The sequence below is a fragment of the Hippopotamus amphibius genome, chromosome 4 (assembly GCF_030028045.1).
Source record: "Hippopotamus amphibius kiboko isolate mHipAmp2 chromosome 4, mHipAmp2.hap2, whole genome shotgun sequence".
NCBI lineage: Eukaryota > Metazoa > Chordata > Mammalia > Artiodactyla > Hippopotamidae > Hippopotamus > Hippopotamus amphibius.
The window spans coordinates 84833706-84856904 of record NC_080189.1 but is presented as its reverse complement, the minus strand read 5'-3'; the positions used below and the strand labels follow the sequence as shown (position 1 = coordinate 84856904).

General features: G+C 41.6%; 1 protein-coding gene across 1 annotated transcript in view; it reads left to right on the top strand.

The window, feature by feature from the left end:
- The first annotated feature begins 10105 nt into the window (after window positions 1-10105).
- The window catches only part of SLC26A4 (solute carrier family 26 member 4), a 55530-nt gene continuing 42436 nt past the window's right edge, over window positions 10106-23199 (top strand). Inside the window, exons 1-6 of the mRNA XM_057732053.1 lie at window positions 10106-10679; window positions 11467-11634; window positions 13154-13293; window positions 19746-19856; window positions 21527-21711; window positions 22933-23097. Of these exons, the coding sequence (XP_057588036.1) occupies window positions 11471-11634; window positions 13154-13293; window positions 19746-19856; window positions 21527-21711; window positions 22933-23097 (765 nt within the window). The 5' untranslated portion in view covers window positions 10106-10679; window positions 11467-11470. The remainder of the gene's footprint in view (window positions 10680-11466; window positions 11635-13153; window positions 13294-19745; window positions 19857-21526; window positions 21712-22932; window positions 23098-23199) is intronic.

Sequence of the window (23199 nt, the reverse complement as noted above, 5' to 3'; positions counted from 1 at the left end):
CCCCCTGCATTGGAAGCATGGAGTCTTAACCACTGGACTGCCAGGGACTCCCAATATTGGCTTTTTAATTGTGTCAAATATACCATACAAATTTAAGATGTCAGTATGGGAACTCTTCATATTATCTTCTCAAATTTTCTGTGAATCTAAAACTTCTCTGGGACTTCTCTGGCAATCCAGTGGTTAGGACTCTGCACTTCCACTGCAGGGTGCACAGGTTCGATCCCTGGTCGGGGCAGTTCTGCATGCCTCATGGTACACACAAAATAAATAATAAAGTAAAATAAAACCTCTCTAAAAATAAAGTATATTTTTTAAGAAGTCCTTTGCAGGAATTCTCTGGTAGTCCAGTGGTTAGGACTCAGCACTGCTGGAGCCTGGGTTTGATCGCTGTTCTGGAAACTAAGATCCCTCAAGCCAAACGATGTCACCAAAAAAAAAAAAAAAGTCTCTTGCTTCCAACAGAAGCTAGTATCTTGTGAATTTTTCCAGAATACTTTATGTTTCTATGTAGAGAGTCTCTATTGGCCCCTCCCTGTCCACTCTGCAGCTTTCTCTACTCTGCTCTGTGCCCTGAATACTAACCTTATGGGTAATGCCAACAGGCTTCTCAGCTCTCTGGCTTCGTGCAGTAGAACTTGGGCAACAGAGGAAGCGAGGGTGGGGAAATACCTACCGGCAGGACATGAGATAGGAGGGGTGAAGTAGAGGTACTTACTCCCCCAGCTCCTTCCTCCTTGGACCTGGAACTAGCAGGCCCCATTCCTGTACTGAAGGCCCAGTTCCTGTCTGGGAAGCCCTCTCCAACCACACTCTGGGTCCTGGTAACAGCTCCCTCCCTCCACCCCCTTAGGCTAGGACTGCTGACTGCTCTTTTCTTGGGACCTTTGACACCTCCCTCCAGCTAGCCCCAAGGGGCTTCGCCAAGCCTTATTGGTTTTCCTTGAGACTGCCCGCACTTTTGTAAACAGTGCCTTCATTAACTCTATCTCTGTGTGTTATCTCTCTCTTCCTAGGACTCTGATTAAGTTCGTATGTAAATGTATATTCCCTTCATTATGCAACTGTGAGCATACTCTACACATTTTTTTGCACCTTGTCTTTTTTTCATCTCTAATACACTTCGGGTTTCTTTCCATGTTCATATACATTGAACCACTTTGTTAGTATCCCATGATATCCCATTGTCTGTGTATATCATACTTCTCAATATTATATTAAAAGAGGAGAATTAGAAGCTGAAACTTAGCAGAGGGACAATGAAGCCTGGGCTGACACAACTAGACACGACTAGAAATTCTGTGCTATTGGGGTGAGGAGAGGTGAGCTGATATTGCTAAAGCCCCAGGTATTTGCACAGAAGTTAAGAGGTGGGCTTTGAAGTTAAACTGTTTGGGTTCAGATTCCAGCTTAGCCAGACTGTGTGACCCTGGGCGAATTACTTGACCTGTGTGTATCATCTTCTCATCTATATAATGGGAATAACAATATCCACCACAAGGTAATACTTACGCTCAAAAGCAGTTGCGTTTTCAAATTGGACCGCACTGTGCAACATGGCACATTCGTTGGAAAAAAGGCCATACATCTCCCTCCCGGCCTGTCTCCCAGCTCCCAGTTCTTTGATTTTTTTCTCTTCAGCCCCTCTCAGCTTCATCCTTCCTTCTTTTTTTCCTCCTCTTCAACCTATCTGACCCTTGATAAGCTTTCTCTCTGTTGATATTTAAGATACATTTTTAAATAAAGAATTACACAGTAGATTCTAGGATTGTGTTGCTACTAATTTGTAGTTCAAAAGAGGAGGTATGAATGAATTTAAAGAGCATATTCTTTTTTTTTTTTTTTTTCTGCATAGCTTGTGGGATCTTAGCTCCCCAACCAGGGATCAAACCCATGGCCCCTGCAGAGGAAGCACAGAGTCCTAACCACTGGACCACCATGGAATTCCCCAAAAGCATATTCTTTATAAAGCAAAGTAGCTGTCAGCCAGTACCCCTCAAAAGAAAGATAAATGTCCTCAGGTAATATGCTGTTGTTTCCCACCAAAAAGCTCTATTGTGATTGCCTGGCTCAATTTCTGCTCAGATATACAGGAATTACCTTGACTACTGAGAACTTATTGAGGGTAAGACACTGCCCATACCAAAAAAAAAAGTAAAATTATTAATCACACATGCAATAATTAGAAACAAGAGGGTACATATTAAATATTTAAGATTTTTTCCCTTTACTTGACGTGTCATTAAAAAACATAGCATCCAAAAACATTTTATTCAAAAACTAGTTCTCCAAATTCAAAGTATTTTAGATTTTTTTTCCTCTCCACCTGAGTTCAAGGGTTATCTGCATTTTACAGAGGAAGAAAGTCCCCTCCCCCTCCTCCTGTGACCTCTCAGGGACTAGGTGCTGGGCTTGTTTTATCTGTCCATCCTCTCTCCCCTAAATGCCAGATTATAATTGCCACATGCTGCTGAGGTCTCACAGTCTGGTATCTCCAGATCTGCCTTATCTGGACTTCAACCACAGTGACTTTCTTTTCGTTTCTCAAGCACATCAAACTCCTTTTTGACTCAGGGTTTTTGCATTTGCTTTTCCCTTTTCCAGAAGGCGAGTCTCCTTCTCATACTCAGATTTCTCTTAAAATTTGTCAGTTCCTTGGAAAGGGAGAGGCCTTGCTTGACCACCCCGTTTAAAGCTTTGCTCCCTCTCCCCCTGCTGTCATTGCCCCACCAGTAATTCTACGTGACATTGTTCTGTTTCTCTAATAGATTTTATTATCACAGGATATTATTTGGTTTATTTGTGTATATCACTGCCCCCCACTGGACTATAAGTCCTTTTGTAACCGAGTAGGACCCTATGGGGCCTTCCCCGTCCCCCACTACCAATGTCCTCTGCCTGTCTTTTGTATACAGAAAAACTTTAATCAAAGAATAAATTTAGTCAGAGAAGTGAGAAAATGCAGAAAGAACAGTCAAATAAGACAAAATAAATATTAACAAAACAAAACAAAACAAAGCATCCAACTCAGGATAACCTAGCACATCATTGTTTACTTGAAACATCTCTCAAGTTTCCCTTTTCTCACTCTATTAGCAAACCATGTTCATGGAATAGGTGTGCAAAGATAACTTTAAAAGTTAAATACATCAGATAAAGAAGCTGTGGTATATATATATGTATATATGTACACCACATATATATATGTGCGTGTGTGTGTGTGTATACAATGAAATATGACTCAGCCATAAAAAGGAATAAAATAATGCCATTTGCAGCAACGTGGATGGACCTAGAGATTATCATACTAAGTGAAGTAAGTCAGAGAAAGACAAATATCATACATCATGTGTGAAATCTAAAATATGATATGAATGAACTTATTTACAAAACAGAAATAGGCTCACAGACATAGAAAACAAACTTTCAGTTATCAAAGGGGGAAGGGCAGGGGGAGGGATAAATTAGGAGTTTGGGATTAACATACACAGCGCTGTATATAAAATAGATAACCAATGAGGGCCTACTGTACAGCACAGGGAACTATAGTCAATATTTTGTAGTAACCCCCCCAGAGCCCCTGCCGCCAGTGCCCCTGTCTCCTCGGTGAGCCACAGCTGCCCCCCAGCTCTGCAGGCAACCATCCAACACCAGCAGATATGCTGACATTTGATAAGTTCATTAGAGAAGCTTCCAGAAAGAAGGGGAATTTATTATTAAGAATTGTTAACTGGCAGACAGCAGTATCAAGCAGTATCAGCAGTATTTCGTCTGGTGGAACTGAAAACTACAGCCACAAAAAGATAGAGAAAATGAAAAAGCAGAGGACTTTGTACTAGATGAAGGGACAAGATAAAACCCCAGAAAAACAACTAAATGAAGAGGAGATAGGCACCCTTCCAGAAAAAGAATTCAGAATAATGATAGTGAAGATGATCCAGGACTTTGAAAAAAGACTGCATGCAAAGATCGAAAAGTTTACCAAAGACCTAGAAGAATTAAAGAGCAAACAAACAGAGATATGCAACACAATAACTGAAATGAAAAATACACTAGAAGGAACCAATAGCAGATTAACTGAGGCAGAAGGGCGAATAAGTGACCTGGAAGACAGAATGGTGAAAATCACTGATGCAGAAAAGAATAAGGAAAAAAGAATGAAAAGAACTGAAGACAGCCTAAGAGATCTCTGGGACAATGTTAAATGTGCCCACATTTGCATTATAGGGGTCCCAGAAGGAGACGAGAGAGAGAAAGGACCCGAGGAAATCTTGGAAGGGATTATAGTTGAAAACTTCCCTAACATGGGAAAGGAAAAGCTACCCAAGTCCAGGAAGTGCAGAGGGTCCCAGGCAGGATAAACCCAAGGAGAAACACGCCAAGACATATAGTAGTCAAACTGACAAAAATTAAAGACAGAGAAAAGTTATTAAAAGCAACAAGGGAAAAACGACAAATAACATACAAGGGAACTCCCATAAGTTTAACAGCTGATTTCTCAGCAGAAACTCTGCAAGCCAGAAGGGGGTGGCATGATATATTTCAAGTGATGAAAGGGAAGAACCTACAACCAGGAATACTCTACCCAGCAAGGATCTCATTCAGATTTGATGGAGAAATGAAAAGCTTTACAGACAAGCAACAGCTAAGAGAATTCAGCACCACCAAACCAGCCCTACAACAAATGCTAAAGGAATTTCTCTAAGCGGGAAACATAAGACAAGAAAAGGACCTACAGAAACAAAAACAAAACAAATAAGAAAATGATAATAGGAACATACATCTCGATAATTACCTTGAATGTAAATGGGCTAAATGCCCCAACCAAAAGACACAGACTGGCTGAATGGATACAAAAACAAGACCCATATATATGCTGTCTACAAGAGACCCACTTCAGACCTAGGGACACATACAGACGGAAAGTGAGGGGATGGAAAAAGATATTCCATGCAAATGAAAATCAAAAAAAAGCTGGAGTAGTAATAGTCACATCAGATAAAATAGACTTTAAAATAAAAAATGTTACAAGAGACAAGAAAGGACATTACATAAAGATCAAGGGATCCATCCAAGAAGAGGAGATAACAATTATAAATATATATGCACCCAATATAGGAGCAACTCAATACACAAGGCAAATGCTAACAACTATGAAAGAGGAAATGCAAGACAGAAATAGAGACACAGATGTAGAGAACAAACACATGGACACCAAGTGGGGAAAGCTGGGAGGGTTGGGGGGGGATGAACTGGGAGATTGGGATACCAAATTGTACACTCTAAATGTATGCTGTTTATTGTCTGTTAACTGTATCTCAATAAAAGTTCTTAAAAATATATATATATATATTTTGTAGTAACCTATAAGGGAAAAGAATCTGAAAAAGAATACATGTATATGTACATAATTGAATCACCTTGCTATACACCTGAAACTAGCACATTGTAAATCAACTATTCTTCAATTTAAAAAAAGGGGGCAGAGAGCTTAAAAAACATTAAAAAAAAAGTGAAGTACATTTAAGTAATAAGAAAGTTGGATGGGCCCTCAGATTACTCTTTGCTTAAAAAAATGTGTCATTATGTCATTTATCTCATGAGAGATGATTTTACTAAGACAATATCAAATTTGGATTCATATTAAAGAATGTGGTTTTTTTCTCTACTATTTGAAACATTTACTGAATTATATAAAAATTAATTTTTGTTAACACTGAAAGTTGTTTTAAATTGGAATAGACTGCCCCACAGGTTTGGAAAGAATTATTTAGTGATTTTCTTAAAAAAGAATAAATTCTCACCTTTTTAAACAAGTTTCATTCCTGTCCAATGATTTCTCAAGATCCCATCATTAAATGATCAATCAATCAATAATTTAACAAGTATTTCTCCAGTGTCTATTACATTGTCATAATTTATCAAGGTATTCTGTAGAGTTGCAAAACAAGACTAACATTACACTCTTATTTGCTCGAAATGTATACATATGTGTGCAGAGAAAAAAAACAAGAAGGAAATAAGCAAAAAGCTTAACAGATATTATCTGGGTGATGAAATAAGAAATGATTGCTATTTTCTATTTTAATATATTTCCCAACTTGTTCACTACAGGCATATTTAATTTTTAATACCATAAAACACATATAACATTATTTCTGTCTTTAAGGAACAGATCTTTTATGTGGAGAGGGGGGAAAAGTAACATTCAGGAAATACATAAAAACAATAGAGTACAAAATTGTATGCCTACTGAAAATAGGCCAAATCAGTTGTTCAGAGGAAAGATCAGAAGAAGAGAAAGTTAAAGTTCTCTTTTCGTTTAAATATGGCAGAGAGACTTACCTGGTGGCTCAGTGGTTGAGAATCCACCTGCCAATGCAGGGCTCATGGGTTTGAGCCCTGGTCCAGGAAGATCCCACATGCCTCGGAGCAACTAAGCCCTGTGTGCCACAACTACTGAAGCCTGCACACCTAGAGCCTGTACTTCACAAGAGAAGCCAGCACACCGCAAAGAAGAGTAGCCCCTGCTTGTCTCAGCTGGAGAAAGCCTGTGCTCAGCAATGAAGACCCAACACAGCCAGAAATTAATTAATTAATTAATTGAAAAATATACATGGCAGAAACTTAGCACCTATTATCTTGAGAAAATTAACAAACATAATAAAAATAGAGCTCACGATCAGAGTAGAATTTCCCAGGGAAAATGACTTTCCCAGGCAATTGGTTTTTGTTGTTGTTGTTTTTTGTTTTTTTTTTAATTGGTTTTTCACCAATGCCAACCTGAAAAGTGGACAGTGTTTCTGTTTGAAATGTGGTTAACAGTGAGGCAAATTCTGCCTCCAAACAGAAGTGATTCAATTCAATTCTACCTAAAAAAAAAAAAAAAGAAAGAAAGAAGGAAGGTACAAACATTACAATTCAAAGGTAGAAAATGATAAAAATCAGAATCTAGGTTGCTTTTAAAAACAGACTTTGGGGGCATTATTTGCATATTTCTGTTATTTTGCAATTCTTCTGATAAGAGAAAATTTTAAGTTGGGAAAAAAAAAAGAGGAAGAAGAAACTAAGTAAAAATTTGCCCTCTTAACCAGAAAAAGGTAGCAAGACTGACTGCTCTCAATTTAAATTAGCACAGGGCTGAATGAAATCATTCTTGTAACACATGACATCACTCAAAAATATAGCTACGCTTATGATTTTATATATATTCGTATTTCATCAATTCTATAAGCCATTAATTGTAAAACTCACAATTATTTTATGAACCACTAAGAAAGAAAAAAATGCTGCCAATTGAACTATAACACACCATCAATTATAAGTCCTGGTAAAATACAAAAAATATGCATTTTAGAATCAGTGAAATATAATATACAATTTGTGACCATGTAGTGAATGTTTGCTGCAACCACGGGTATGAAAGCAGGGTCTACGCGTCTTTATTTATCACTGCATCATGGCCAGCACTCACAAATTCTTAATAAATCCTTGAATGAGTAAATGAATGAATGAATGAACAAATGAGTGAGTGTGCAGATCTAATAGTGGACTTTGTCTTATACTTCAAATGCCTAAAGGATATAACTAAGAAAACACATTTTATTTTTTTTTTTTTTTTTTTTTTTTTTTTTTTTTTTTTTTTTTTATTATTATTTTATTTTATTTTTTTTTTTTGGGGGGTACACCAGGTTCAATCAACTGAGAAAACACATTTTAAATCAGCATTAATTTCTAAGTAATTGCTGGAAAGTGACGGTAATATTGTCTGACATTTATTTTGAAGTGACACATCTATCTCTTTGGAAAAAAGTCCTGGAAATGATTAAATTCTGGTAAATAAGAACCACCCACCTCTATGTCAAACAGGTGAAGGCTTGATTTCTAAAGTGAGTAATTTGAGGTGTTTAATATAACAAGTAGTTTGGGTGGGGAGAGTCAGCTGTTATCACCTCCTACTTGTCTCTGTTTTTAAAGGATGGCCAAATTCAGACCAGTGAGAAAAGCAATTCTATACTTTTATAGAAACCTGTAGAGGAGACGCCATTCTGTCCATGCACCATTTATTTCTTCAGCAGAAAAAGCATTTAACAGAAAAAAAAAAAAAAGAGGCAATATTCATCCAGGTACATGCAAGTCTTATTATAGTGTGATAATTGTTAAACCAAATCCTTATCTACAAAGATGCACTTCAGAGAAGAATTCCGTCTATTATCCAAGGGAAGTTACACCATTGACTCCTACTGTTATTTGATAGCTTTTTTTCCCCTCCTGTCTTCTGAGACCTCTACCCCGCTCCTTGTTCCTTTGAATTGCTACCATCACCATATGATCACCTAGTTCTGATACAAAGCGGGTCCACAGCGGTCCACAGAGTTGATTGGACTAAACTAAAAAATGTTCAAAATAGCAAGTGATGGGGAGCAGAAATGCCTATCAGAATGGAACATGCATTACATTTATATTTGCACAGATTGCCTCCAAATTAAATCAATAAAAAGTGTGACTCATCTAGATGAGTTACCCTGGAACTGAGTTATAGTATGAAATCCTAGGCAGCTATTAACAAAGTTAAGAAAAATCCATATGTATTCACCTGGAAAAATATTCTTGACATAGCCTTAACTGAAAAAATAAAAGTTGTAGACCAATATGTAGTGTAATTTATAGTTGTTTTTTTAAAAAATATGTTTGGGCTATAGATGTATCTTTTTAGAAAACATTATAGAAGGTAATAATGATTGGAGGGAGACATTGTGCTTGCCCTCAAGAAGTTTTTGTCTAGTGAGGGAGATAAGACTTGTATATAAATCAAATTATGATTCTAAAGTAGATAGTGAGAGATGTCTTAAAGAGAGAGGCTCAGATAAGGTGCTAAGAGAATCCAGAGAAGTAACTGGATTAATTCTGAGAGCATCAAGCACTGTTCATGGAGGAGACAGCGTTTGAACTGGACATTGAAGGTATGTGTGGGGGTGTGAAGAGTGGGGACATTCAGAATCTACTTTAAAAAACTTGCCTCTATTTCAGTGTAGTTGAGTTTCACATCCAATGATAATGGATGCATAATGCGTTTCTACTTATAGAAATGCATGTACACTATATATATAATATATATACGGAGAAATGCATATATTTAGTACCCATAAGAATTTATTAATAAACGTACATTTGAATAGCATACAGAAACTTAGAGGGACTGAAAACTTCATCGAAGGATGTTTAGTAGCATCCCTGGCCTCTTTCCACTATATCTCAGTAGCATCTCCTCAGTATGACAACTCAAAATGTCTCTAGACTTTGCCAAATGTCTCCTGGGGGAATATAGCCCTTAGTTTAAATATATATATGTATATTCTCTTCTTCAAATGAATACAAATTCTAAACTTCATGACCTGAATTTTCTTTTTTTCTTTTTGGTTGCACAGCATGTGGGATGTTAGTTCCCCGACCAGTGACAGAACCCACATCCCCTGCATTGGAACGCAGAGTCGTAACCACTGGACTGCCAGGGAAGTCCTTGGATTTTCTTTTTAGGTCCTTTCTTCAAGGGTTCTTAACCTGAACTTGACCATTCAAGTAAGCTTTGGAGGATCTATTGAAAGCTGTTGACTCATTTATTCCTCAGAAAAACACACACATGCTTACACCATGTCGAATACAATTTCAGGGAATTTACACTAGGGTTTTCCCAAGAGGATTCTGTTTCCTGTTGCTTATAGAATTGTCACTGCCTGAATTTTCCAGCCAGGTAACTGAAGGCTCGTGTCCAGAAGGTCCATATTTTAGAGCCCCTTCTCACTTGCTGATAATCAGGAGGGAATCTTCCTGTTTACCAAACTCTCCCTCTCTTGATTTTAACCCGAATTAGTCAGTCTTAGCAAGATTCATCCCAGTAAAAGACAAAACACTGAGGAGGTAGCATCCATCCCATTCCCCACTCACTCTCTTCTAGTTTTGATTCCTGTTTAGTCCAGCTTATTCCCTCCTTGACTGTTCAGATCAACGAGAAAAAAGATCAAAAGAACCAAGGAGTCAGTCAGGTAAGAAAGGGGGCCACCTGGGCAGTTGATTTTGTGAAGTGAAACATACACAACCACAGAAAAGTTCGTATTTCTAAGATTTATGAATAAATTATGAATTCACTATAGCCATCACCCACTGGGTCCTTCTAAAAAATCCAAAGCCTTGTTAAATGTAAAACTGGCCGCTGCTCCTTTCCTCCTCCCCACCTAGTATGAGAGCCATGTGCCAGACCGTGGAGATTCCGGATTCACACAACCTAGGAGTCAAGGTCAGCACTCCCCGCAATCTCTGACCTCTTCTCTCACGCTGGGCTCTGCTATCCTGGAACAAGTTCCCTAGGGGATGTCCCGCCCCTGACCTCGTAACCCACGTGAGTAACTGGGGTCGCGAGTGAGGATTCAGGTGGCCCCTGGGTGAGAGCCAGTAAGGTTCTTAGCCTTCCTGGTTTGGGAAAGGGAAATAATTCGGGAGGGGGAGGATTTTTTTTCCCGCTAGGATAGGTGTTGGAAGACCGCTGCCTGTGTGTCCCTCTTCTGGACTAAGGTGTCTCTGTTGCTCCATAAACAAAACGTCTCACTGCCTTCTGCGAGCGCTATAAAGGCGGCGGAACGGCTGTCCCGGGGGCATTCCGGGCCGGACGTGAGCCGAAGCAGGTGAGATCGTCGCTGAAGATGCGGCGTAACCCACTCCGCCCCGGCTTAACTCCCGGGGAGGCATCGCTGGTTGGGGATGGGACTAGCGGGGGGGTGGGAGGGGGGGAGGCACAGAGCCGCCTGGCAGGGACAGTACAGCCTTCTTTCTGAGAAGCTGAGTGCGAGAAGGAAGCTAGGAAAACAGGCCAAGGGTTGAGACCTGCTCCACCCGCCCAAAGTTCTGTCCCCGGGAGAGCGCGCCTGGCTGCTGGAATTTGCCTGCAGCGCACGCGTAGCCTCGGGACCCGGGGAGCGTAGCCTGAGGGTCCTACTCCCGGCCCCAGGGGCTGTGCTTCTTTCCCAGGGCCTGCCTGGCGCTGCGCCCTGGGTAGGGTGCGGGGATAGAGGGACGCGCACGGGGTCCCCTTCCTGCCCGGCGCGCGCGCCGCGGGCCCCAGCCTGGGTTTGGGGAGATTTCAGGACGCGGACAGCGCCCTGGCGGCCCATCGGAGGGGACTGGGTCGGGCTCCCGCAGCCCCCGGCGCGGGGTTCACGCTCTTAGAGTACGGGAGCGCCGGGCAGCAGGTGCAGGCTCGGGACCAGGAGGTCCTCAGGGCCCCCTGCAGGCTGGAGGTACGCGCCCGGGGGCGGCCGGCCTGGGCGCAGAGAGAGGCCGCGCGCGGACCAGGCTCTCGGGGATCTGCTGCAACAGGTGCAGCCGGCCGAGAGGCAGCTAACGGGCGGTCTTCACCTCCTCTTCTCCTCCCTGGTGCCATCTTCTCCCTCCTCATCGCCCTCCGCCTCGCAGGGTCATGGCAGTGCCGGGCAGCATGCTGGAGCCGCCGCCGCTGCCCGAGTACAGCTGCAGCTACGTAGTGTCGCGGCCGGTCTACAGCGAGCTCGCCTTCCAGCAGCAGTACGAGCGGCGCCTGCAGGAGCGCAGGACGCTGCGGGAGAGCCTGGCCAAGGGCTGCAGGTAGCGGCCGCGGCGGGCGGGGCGCGGGGCTCAGTGAAGCCGGGAATCTGGGCGCGCCGACCTGCGTGCGTACCCAGCGGCGGAGCGTAGGATGCTCCGCAGCCCTGCCGGGTTCACCCGCCTTTTGTCAACTTACGGACTCTGGCCTTCCTGGTGGGAGGGTGGCTCCACCATTCTCGGCCCTAATCGACCCTAGTCGCGCAAACTCCTCTTTGGAGGGAGTGTGTTTGGGGAGCCTCGTCTCCTTTTCCTCTCTTGAGGGCACCTGGAGTGCGCCTTGGAGTACAGCGGGTCCCTACTCGTAAAGGCCAGGCTGAGGAGAGTGGGAGAGCAAGGTGTTCGATCACAAAGAGGTGATGGGATAACCCGTCACCTGACCAAGAGTCCTTGAAAACCCCAGGCTCCTCTAGGAAGGATGCTACTCAGTTAGGGACACGGAATGAAGGCGAGAACCCTGTGCGCGGTGCACTCCAAGTTCTCCACTGTCAGGCTGTAGGGCCCCCCAAGAAGAACCTCCATCAATCTTTACACCCAAACGTGCCACCCGTAAGTAAACATCACAAACAAAAAGGGAACTGTCAGCTGCTGCTAGATTTTCTTGCTTTAAAAAAACCTTTTATTATAAAACATTTCAAATACATTCAAAAGTAGGCATAGTAGTGTAATGAACTCCCACCTGTGTTTTTACCCATCAGCCAGCTTCAAGGATGATCAACTTAAAATTAATCTTGTTTCACCACATACTTGCCCACTCCACTTTTTTTTTTAAGCAAATCCCCTGTAGTGTTCTTTGTTGTTGTTTTGTCTGTATCTATTTCAGTATATATCTTTAGGGACTCTTTTGAAAAATACAACCACAATTCCATTATCACACACAAAAATAAAACAATTTCTTAATATAAAAAATTGTCAACAAAATTTCAAATTGTCTCATAAATATAATTTTTAAAATAACTGATTTGAATCAGGAGTCAAATTGTGTGTACCTACTTTTAACATGTTTTTTCTTTTACCTATTGGTTGTTGAATTTTAAAAACTAGGTAGCAAGGTACAACAAGATATATATTCATCATGTTAAGAGTTTTGTAAAAACGGGCTCCAAGCTCCCATTGCCCAAATATAGAGAGTTTGTTTATGTTTCTTGAAAGAAAAAGAGAAGAAGGCGCCTGGGTTAGAAGTCCAAAAATTAATCACCATTTAAAGACTCTACATTGATCAGTCTGTGGCTGGACCAGAAAATGGGTTCTTGTTTAGGGATATTTTCTCAGAGGATTAAGAAGATGGGAGGGGGGAGGGAACACTTAATCCTGTGGTTTCTAGTACAGTGCCTTTAAAAGGGTAAATAGAGTTCTTGGCAAAGACTTGGTAAGCACGTCACTGTTAGTATTTTCCATGCAATTCCTATTTTGTTTTCTAAATAGTTAGACACATTAGCAGAGTTCGGTTCAAAACTCAGTGATGTGCAGTGGGTTGTGACCGAGATTGGATTGGAAGTCCAGTTTTCTTGCCTTTTGACAGTTGTTCAAGAAAGAGAACCCTTGGTGTGCTGAAGACTCTCCTGCCCATCTTGGACTGGCTCCCCAAATACCGGATCAAGGAGTGGCTGCTTAGTGATATCATTTCGGGAGTTAGTACTGGGCTAGTGGGGACACTACAAGGTAAGATGGTGGTGGGCTAGCTCCCAAGTGACGGAGAATCACAGTCTCCAGCAGCCGTTCCTACCCCTCTGGTCCCTCCTGCACCAAAGACTTATCCTTCACAGCCTTCATCTTTCCTCCAGAGCCTGCCCCTTAGTGGTGAGATTCACCTTTCTTCTCTTCCTGGGAAACCCTGCCGCTTCTTTAGCTGCATGGTTCCTACTAGAGCCCTATCACCTAAGCAGTGGCTTCTCAATTTTCATTGATCACAGCTCACAGTGAGAAATCTGTATTACATCGTGATGTGTACATATGTATCTCAAGTTTTGTGAAAGCATATTTACCCTCACTACAAATGATACACTCTGATATTTTCTATTCTGTCCTATTCTATTCTCCTTATATTTTTTAAGTGATGATTGTAGCCCGTTAAATTATTTTACATTGTAAACATGGTCTTGACCTGCAGTTTGAAACTGCCTTAAGCGAAAGGGAAGGAAGTATTTTAGCCTGGGCTACGCGTAAGTGGTTTTTTTCTGCCCTTGCCTCCCACTTCCCTTTTTAAATCCATCCCTATATTTTAATCTTCTGGCAAAATGTCGCAACACAGGACATTTTTTAAATGGCCTCTTGCCATAGTTCCATGAACATCTTGGAAATCTGTTGCATAGCTGGTGAGTAGCAGTATGGGCATTCTCCTTTGTAAACCCCCTCCCCTCCCTTTCTGCACCCCCGCCCCAGTCATCTTGCTTCTGCCCTCACCTCAACTCTACAAAGCCTCTGGACCATGAAAACAGAAATCTCATTTATTTATTACAATTTTATGGAGCATCTAATAGGTGCCAGGCACTAGGTATTCTGACATGAATAAGATGCGCCTTCTGCTTTCAAGGAGCTCATAGTCCAACGAGGGAATAGATAACAAGTCCATGGAGGGACCGACCATGGAAGGCGTAACATTGCTTGGGAAGGGAGTGCACACAGGGGCACTCAACCCAGCCCTATGGAAACGGGAATGGCTTCCTGGAGGAGGAGTCATCAGGGCTATTTCCTGGAAGGTTAAGTCTCAGTTTGCCAAATGATGGGAAGTAGGGTGGGGTAGAAATCTGTGTAGAGAGATGGCTTGGAAATAGACTATTGCAGAAGTTAGTAATTAGTGGTTGAGCAATGTCATGCACCAAAATTTGCCTACAGAGCTCTCAGGATTACTCAGAGCAGGCCAGAGAGATTCCCACAGAGCCGCAGCCTGATCAACTGTGTTTTCGATCACAAAGGTGGATGGGAGAGTTGGATGGGGTGGTGAGCTTCGTATGTTAAATGATGCCAAGTGTGGTGTACGCAGTGGACTCTAATAGCTGTGACAGAGCAACCCCTGTGGCTCCTGGGGGACAGGAACTGTCTGATTCATGTTTGTGTAGCCAGTGCCTAGCATGAGACAGGCACCAAATAGGTGGCCCCGAAAACATTTACTGAAGAGGACTGAATTGCATTCCTGATAATGAACCATCTTTATGTACGAAAAATGGTATTTCAAGCTGTGTCCCCCCAGTGTTCATAGACAAGTATCTTATAAGAATTAATTTTAGTTTTAGTTTTGTTTATTAAGTATCCTGTCCAAGGTCATGGAGCTGGTAAGTGGTGGAGTTGGGATTTGAACCCAGAGTCTAATTCCTAGGGTCTTATTGCATAAACGATGCAGTTCCTCACTTTATCAGTGATACGTTTTCTAGAAACATTGTGCCCGTGAAGTTATCTTTGTAAGGTGAGCTTCTGGGTGGTTAACCTGGTTCATTCACACACTCATCCATCATCATCATTCATTTCTCTAATAATATTTACAGGCCAGCCATGGGGATTCAGTGGTTTACTGACAGGCCGGGGGACTGACCTCATGGAGCTCATTTTAAATGGGAAACAGAGGAATTAAATAAATAAGCAGATAAATAGAAAAAATAATTACAGGTTGTGATATCTATTATGGTGGATTAAATAGGCTTGAACAGGGATTAATTTGGGGAGGGAGTGTTTATCTTAGATAGAATGATCAAGGAAGGCCTTCCTGAGGGGTGAAATTTAATCAGAGTTGGGAGGATGGGAAGGAGAAAGCCATGTAAGGAGCAGAGTGTACCAGGCAAAGCTGCAAAGTCCCTGAGGTCAGAAAGAGCGTAGTATTTTCAAGGGAGGAACAGAGAAGAATTCCAGTGTGGGTGGAGGAAGGGGCGGGTTGGGGGAGTGAACAGGAGGAGATAAGGTTAGGCAGGGCAAGGATTAAGATGGGGTAGGTGAGTCACACTCTGGGGGCCTTCTTCAATAATGCGCCCCAGGCACCTCACTTGCCTCTCCCAAGTCCCAGCCCTGAAGATAGACTTTGGAGCTTGAAGCCAATCAAGCAGGAGATTTGAGAGAGCTGCACAGATCAGAAATATACAGATATATATTTATATTTTTTTCTTAAAAAAAAAAAAATATATATATATATATATATATTTGGCTGCACTGCACTGGCATGTGGGATCTTAGTCCCCCGACCAGGGATGGAAACCTCGCCACCTATGCTGGAAGCTCGAAGTCTCAACCACTGGACCGCCAAAGAAGTCTTCTGAAATATATCTTGGAGCAGGAATCACAGATAATGGATTGGGACTGGCTGAGGAGCAGGATTGGAATGGAAAACCAAGCGTTTCTTTTTGGACTTGCCACGTTTGAGAGGCCAAATATGGAGCTGGAGCTACTAGAAGTGGGAAGGTCCCTGGAGAGGTCTGGGCTAGACGTAAAAGTCCAGAAAGCATCACTCTAGAGGTGATATTTGAAGGAGCGGGAATGCCTGAGACTACCTAGGGAGAAAGGACAGATGGGGAGGAGAACCGGGCTGGAGTACTTCAAGGTCTGGGAAATGAGGAGGGGCCACAAAGAAACATGAGGAGGTTGGGCTCAGGAAGTTAGAGAAAAAGAACAATCTGAGGAATGTGGGGTCAGGAGCCAAGAAAGGAGTTGGTGGTTTTCTTTCTTTCTCCTTCTCCTTCTCCTTCTTTTAATTATAGCTGGGTCTGTAGTGTGGAATACTCTTGGTGATGGAACACAGACAATGGTTTTAAGGAGGTTTGCTGTGAAGCAAAGTAGAGACATGGCTGTAACCAGAGGCATAAAAGACGAAGGTGGATTGACCGGAGGATCTATTTTTCTTTTAATATAGGAGGTACTAGAACATAGATGTGACCCAGTGGGAATGACCTAGCAGATAAAAAGATCTGTGGTCCACGAGGTAGAGGAGAAACAACTAAAAGTGCCAAGAAGGGGCAAGTGTAGATGGGTTTAAGGATAGAAGTGGGAGTGCTGCTCCTTAAAGGCAGGTGGGATATTTCCTCCATTTTTCAAAGGAGAAAAGACAGATGCAAGAGTGCAGATGCAGAGAGATTTGAAATTTTGGTGAAAAGCCAATGGACATCTCATGGATTCCATGTTTTGGATGAAGTCTAAGATTCTTCTCTGAACTGTGTCTGTATGGAGAAGGGGGAATGGGGAATTTGAGGGAAGGAGGGGAAATCCAAGTAGCTGTCTCGCGGAGAGGAAAAGCGCACTCCCTGAGGAAATGTAATTGGATGGCCAGGCAGTTTGGAGTTCCCATCTGGGATTTGGCATCATGAAATTTACGTGAAACTGGCCAGCCCAAATGTAGAGAACTTTAGTTCCGTTATCCAGCTGCTTGAATGCTGGCATGGAAAAGGGTGATGCTTGGGTTTGTCTTTACCAGAGAAGACAGGGGAAGGAGAGAGAGAGTGAAGCCAGGAAGTTCACAGGATTTGCAAAAATTCTATGAACAGGGAGGCAAGCGAAGACAGGAGGGTGCCAAGGATGTGGATCAGTTCATGGATGAGAAGCCTTGTGAGGACAAAGAAACATTGCAGTAAGGATTCTGGAGTAGGTGAGCAGAAAGGCTAGGCGGCTGTTGGTGGAGAGGAGGAGGCTCAACACTGAGATTTCAGAGGTGGTGCTGCAGTTTCTAGGGATGGCAAGGTCCACGATATAACCAATGTAACCGCTGGCTGGGCAGCTGAGGGGCGGGGGAAAACATCGGAGTTACTGAGAAACCAGAAATGCTAAGCATCATGGGATCTTTTTTACTTTTATTATTAACAGAAAATTCCCACTAGGCAGCAAGAAATCAGTGCAGCCCTTTTAGTGCTACTTTTATTCGCAGCTGTGGGGAACCTGCTCTCTACTTGCTATTGATCCTTTTGCCTTCTAGATGCTTCTGAATGTTTATCAATACATACCACCATCCTACACAGGAAGGGTGCCCATGCAAGAGATTCCATAGTTTAAACCAATGGCTTTAATTTCTTTACAAATTACATAATTTCAAAGTCGTTGTACCAAATTCCCTTATAATATGATTACAGTATATTTGAGTAGTAGTTGTCCTGAAATAGGAGAGTAAGTGAAAACCAAAGCAAGCCCCCATTTTCCAGGACTGTAAGGACTACAGAGCCCAGGTTAGGGAAGTGGAAGTTTGGGAAGGACTTGAAAACAGTACATAGGAAATAGGTTGTTTTCATTCCTTGCTCCTTCTTTTCTTTTCTTTTTAAATTTTATTTATTAATTTTTTTTGCTTTTGTTTTTGCTCCTTCTCTCGTCTTCCCTTTGTGCCCTCACCTTTCTACTCTATGTTCTTAGGACTACTGGTTGTTGGAATTCCTTGTTGTAATTTGTATATGAAAACATTTGCATCAGTAATACAGATTTTTCTAGAATGCAAACTCTCCAAGGGCAGAGACTTCGTTTTGCCCACTCCCACATTCCCCCAAACCTAGAACAGTGCCTGGCACATGGAAGGTACATCATCAATAGTTGTTGAATGAATGAATGTTTATTCTGAGAAACTAGAAAATACATATAAGGAACACGAAAAAAATACCTCTTCAACAAATGAGAAGTCTCCTTTGATCCTACCATATAGGTAACCCACTAAACCCAAATTTTAGCAAATATCCTATTAGACACTTAAGTGCATATTTATGTAAAAATATAAAGAAATGTCTGAGAATGATAAGCACTAAATTCAGGATAGTGGTTGCCTCCTGAAGGTGAAGGGAGGAAAGAGGATGTGATTGAGAAAGACTATATAGAGAGTTTCAACTATACTGGCAGTGATTCATTTCTTAAGCTAGAGGGTGGGTACGTGGGTGTTTATTATATTATAGTCTTTGCATACCTGAATTATATTACATCTTTTCATATTTTAAAATGCATATGACAAACATGCTTACTTTAACAAAAGTGAAAGCATGCATACTGATCACTGTTTTGTGTGTGTGTGTGTGTGTGTCCCTAGCCCTGTACCTTTTGGCATTCGGCTTGCGGGATCTTAGTTCCCCAACCAGGGACTGAACCTGCGCTATGGCAGTGAAAGTGCCAAGTCCTAACCACTGGACCGCCAGGGAATTCCCTGATCACTATTTTGAATCCTGTCTTTTAACACTTATTTCTTATATGTACTGTGTTGTACTGGAGATATGTAAATTATTAGTAGTAAATTATTTCTATACAGCATAATTTCAGTTCATAGAATTACAATATATGAAGTATAATTAAGTTAACCACTTTCCTGTTTTGAGACAGTCATTCAATAAATAATTTTGGGCACCTGGGGGCCAGGATATTTAGGTTGTTTCCACTTTTTTTTTTCCACTGTTATAAATGTAATCCTTTATTAATGACCCAAAAGTCAAAGGGCTGGATTTTCTCTCACTGTGAGTGAGTGAAATGTAGGGAGGTAAGAAAGAGGGCCCTCAGCAGACACTGAATCTGCTTTTATCTTGAACCTCTCAGTCTTCAGAACTGTGAGAAATAAAAGTTTGTTGTTTAAGGCAAAAAAAAAAAAAAAAAGGAAACGCATTATTGTCTTCCAACTACCATGTACACGGAAAGGTTGAGATTTCTCCATACACTATGACATTCATGGGCCCAGAAGCCACTTGGGATAGGCTGGCAAAGATGTTGATCTCCTAGTGGAGGGCCTATGCTATGTACGAAGGTCAGACTTTTTGCTTTGTTTGGATCTAACTTCTGTTCCCCAACAAGAAAGGAGAAAGGGCAGTGCAACAGTGACTGTGTTCCTCATAACACAGAGAGACACAGTTCTTGACAAAACGAGCCTGAGCCTTTGAACTGAATTGATTGAATTTTTAATCAACAACTGACGACTTTCTCCACTCATCTGAAGAGTGAATGATTGAATTACTGATCAGTTGGGGCCTCTCCTTTGAGCAGGTGGTGCGTGAGATGCAATCATTATCCCAGCTGATTCGAATCATGTTCTGCATCCTAGCGTAGCCACAGACCATATGCAAAATAAGAAAATCACTCAGGATGAGCTGCAAATTGAAGAGATCTATGAAAAGGCCTTTCTCTGTACAGCAGACATAAAGCATAACTTTTGTTTCTGAATTTGATCATTTTGGATGTACTTTCAGGCATGGCGTATGCTCTACTAGCTGCTGTTCCTGTTGGATATGGTCTCTACTCTGCTTTTTTCCCTATCCTGACATACTTTATCTTCGGAACATCAAGACACATCTCAGTTGGTAATTATAAGCATATACAATTCTGTTTGTTCGCATTTACTGTGTTTGGGTTATATTAGGTGTCTTCTGCTTCCATGTCTTTGTTAATGTTTTCTAGGGAGAAAGGGCATCAGTGCTTTACCTGCTTTTCCTGTTCAGTGATGCAATGGTTCTTCTTAAGTGTAAAGTGTAAGCTTTACACGTAACCCTTTTTTTAATGAAGAAGAGAAAACTGAAAGATTGTTAAAAAATTGTAATCTAGCTTCCAATCTTAGTGTGTTTTGCTTTTCAGAAATGTAATACATTTGACTCCATATGTAGAAAGTTTTCTAAAATAAAAAATGACAAGGGGAAAAAAATCAGGAGGTCTTTGAACCTGCTGTTTTACTAGATTAACCTAGCTTTTACCAAATTATGTTCATCAAATACATATTCATTGTCTTATTAAAGAGCATACTTATTTTAAGTCACTAATATTGGAAGAGTGGCAGAATCGTGCCAAAACAATTTAGAAACTAAGCTTGGCTGTCCTTCTTGCTATGGCCCAAAATAGATTTATTTCCTGATGTTCCTAAAATTTGAATTTTCTTCTGCTAGAATGTTCTAGTAAATGAGTATTTTAATGCTATTTTGCAACATTGACATTTATGCTTGAGATAACTTTTCGCCTACATCCATCTGTTGGCTAGACATGTCTACCTGGGCAATCCTCTTGAAACAAATACAGCCATCTACTACTATACCCCCAGCCCGTATCCTTATCCTTAGCTGTGTTTCCTCCAGTGTCTGGCATATTACCTTGTCTATAAAAGGAGATCAGGAAGAGGTTATTGATTAAAAGAACTTCCTCACCTGGGAGAGTAGATCAGTATCAAATGCATGACAAGATGAGGAACACAGAAGCTGATTTTTTTTTCTCTTTGCTGTTCTATACATTTAGACACTCCAGGTTACTGGATTTTGATACTGTGCCCTCCCCACTGTTAAAGCCTTCCATGATCAAAGGATAGGATCGTCTTCATCATGGATAAAAATATCAGTAGTGAATGGAGCGGCTGCTGGAAGAAAAGTACTTTTGAAACATAGACTCTTACAGACTGGCATTTGATATGAAAAAATAATTTGTCTTGGAGAGAAAAAGAGAAACCCTATACTCCCTTGGCTATTTCTTTAACCTAATTTTGACCCTGTAATATTGATCAAGGTCCTCAGCTCCACAGAGATCAGGACATGGGATGCTCTAGGAAATGAACTTACGTGGAGTAAAAATAAGATGGAACAAGTAAGGACTAAGCTAGTACATCATTTCTGCCAGAAAACCTTTCTCAACAACTCCCCGCTCCACTTCCCTGTCCCCACCCACACATGTGAAGATCACACACAGATAGGTTAGACACCCTTCCTGTGTACTTACAAAGCAGCCTGAAAGCTGTGTTATAATGACCACCTACATGTCTCTCTTGCTCATTTTTGGATCACGAATGCCTTGAAACATCTGCTCTTTAGCTTCTTTTGTGAACAAAGCGTATTTTCCCAATCATAGCTAATTCAGGTATTTCTAATCCTCTGCAGACGTGTTGAGCCTGAACGTTTGCAATTACTAATACTTTCTTTTTTAGTTTTTTCATGGGAGGATAGTTGATTTACAAGTGATTAATGATTATTAATTGATAGATTCTTTTTTTCGCCAGGACCTTTCCCAGTGGTCAGTTTAATGGTGGGATCTGTTGTTCTGAGCATGGCCCCCGATGAACGCTTTCTCGAATCCAGCAGTAATGGAAGCGCACTGAATGCCACCGTGACAGACTCTGCGGCTAGAGATGCAGCGCGCGTATTGATCGCTAGCACCCTTACTCTTTTGGTTGGAATCATACAGGTAATGGGCTTACGAGGAACAGACAGATTGGCATGATTTGGATTTGAAAGCACAAACTATGAAGCATGTGAACTTAAAGAGTCATTTAAAAGCAAAACAAATCAATTTACCAGACCCTCCAAGTTACTTAATTTTATTTTTATAAATTTATTTATGTATTTCTTTTTATTTATCGGCTGCGTTGGGTCTTCATTGCTGTGCGGGGACTTTCTGTAGTTGTGGCAAGCGGGGGCTACTCTTTCGTTGAGTTGTGCAGGCTTCTCATGGTGGTGACTTCTCTTGTTGTGGAGCACGGGGAGGGGGGAGCCTATAGGGCACACGGGCTTCAGTAGCTGTGGCACATGGGCTCAGTAGTTGTGGCATGCAGGCTCTAGAGCACAGGCTCAGTAATTGTGGTGCCTGGGTTTAGTTGCTCCTCGGCATGTGGGATCTTCCTGGACCAGGGCTCGAACCCATGTCCCCTGCATTGGCAGGCGGATTCTTAACCACTGCAGCACCAGGGAAGCCCCCCAAATTATTTTTTAAGCTAGAAGGCAAGCCCCCACTTATTAAGGCTCACTTAATCATCAAAATCAGAGACAGGAAAAAAAAAAAAAGGCAGAAGAACTTGTGTGATTCAAATGAGGATAAGAGAAGGGAAATGTGCCAGAAATCATAAAAAGAAAAAAATGTTCTGGTGAGCAGAGCCATGGAAACTGCAAGTCACAGAAATAAGCTACATGAATTTTTCTTTTCTTATTACATATCTAGAAATACTTATCTAGAAATAGGGTTCATACTACAGATGGTTTTCAATTTTAGAGTGGTGGAGGGGAGAGATAGGGCACTAAGAAATTCAGATTTGTTTGCTATAAGTATTTTTGTGTTATTGGCAGGCTACCAGAGTTTTTTTGGGAGGCGTTGTTTTTTAAATTTTATTTATTGATTTATTTGACTGCACGGGGTCTTAGTTGCAGCAGGTGGGATCTTTTTAGTTGCAGAGTGCAGACTCTTTAGTTGTGGCATTCGAACTCTTAGTTGTAGCGTGTGGGATCTAGTTCCCTGAACAGGGGTCAAACCCCGGCTCCCTGCATTGGGAACCTGGAGTCTTAGCCACTGAACCACCAGGGAAGTCCCTACCAGAGTTTTAATTGGTATTAAGTTTAATTTGTTAATAGTTCAAAAGGGTTGGTCCTTCTCCCAGGCAAACGTTTACTTTTTCCTTCCTTCTTCTTGTTCTAGTTGATATTTGGAGGTTTGCAGATTGGATTCATAGTGAGGTACCTGGCAGATCCTTTGGTTGGTGGATTCACAACAGCTGCTGCCTTCCAAGTGTTGGTCTCACAGCTAAAGATCGTCCTCAACGTTTCAACCAAAAACTATAATGGAATTCTCTCCATTATCTATGTAAGTGTTGCTTCTTACTCCACAGATGACTCACTTTTCCTCTTGAACCAGAGTCTGGAGAGTCTACGTTCCTTCATGCCATACTTTGGGAGCCATTGAAAA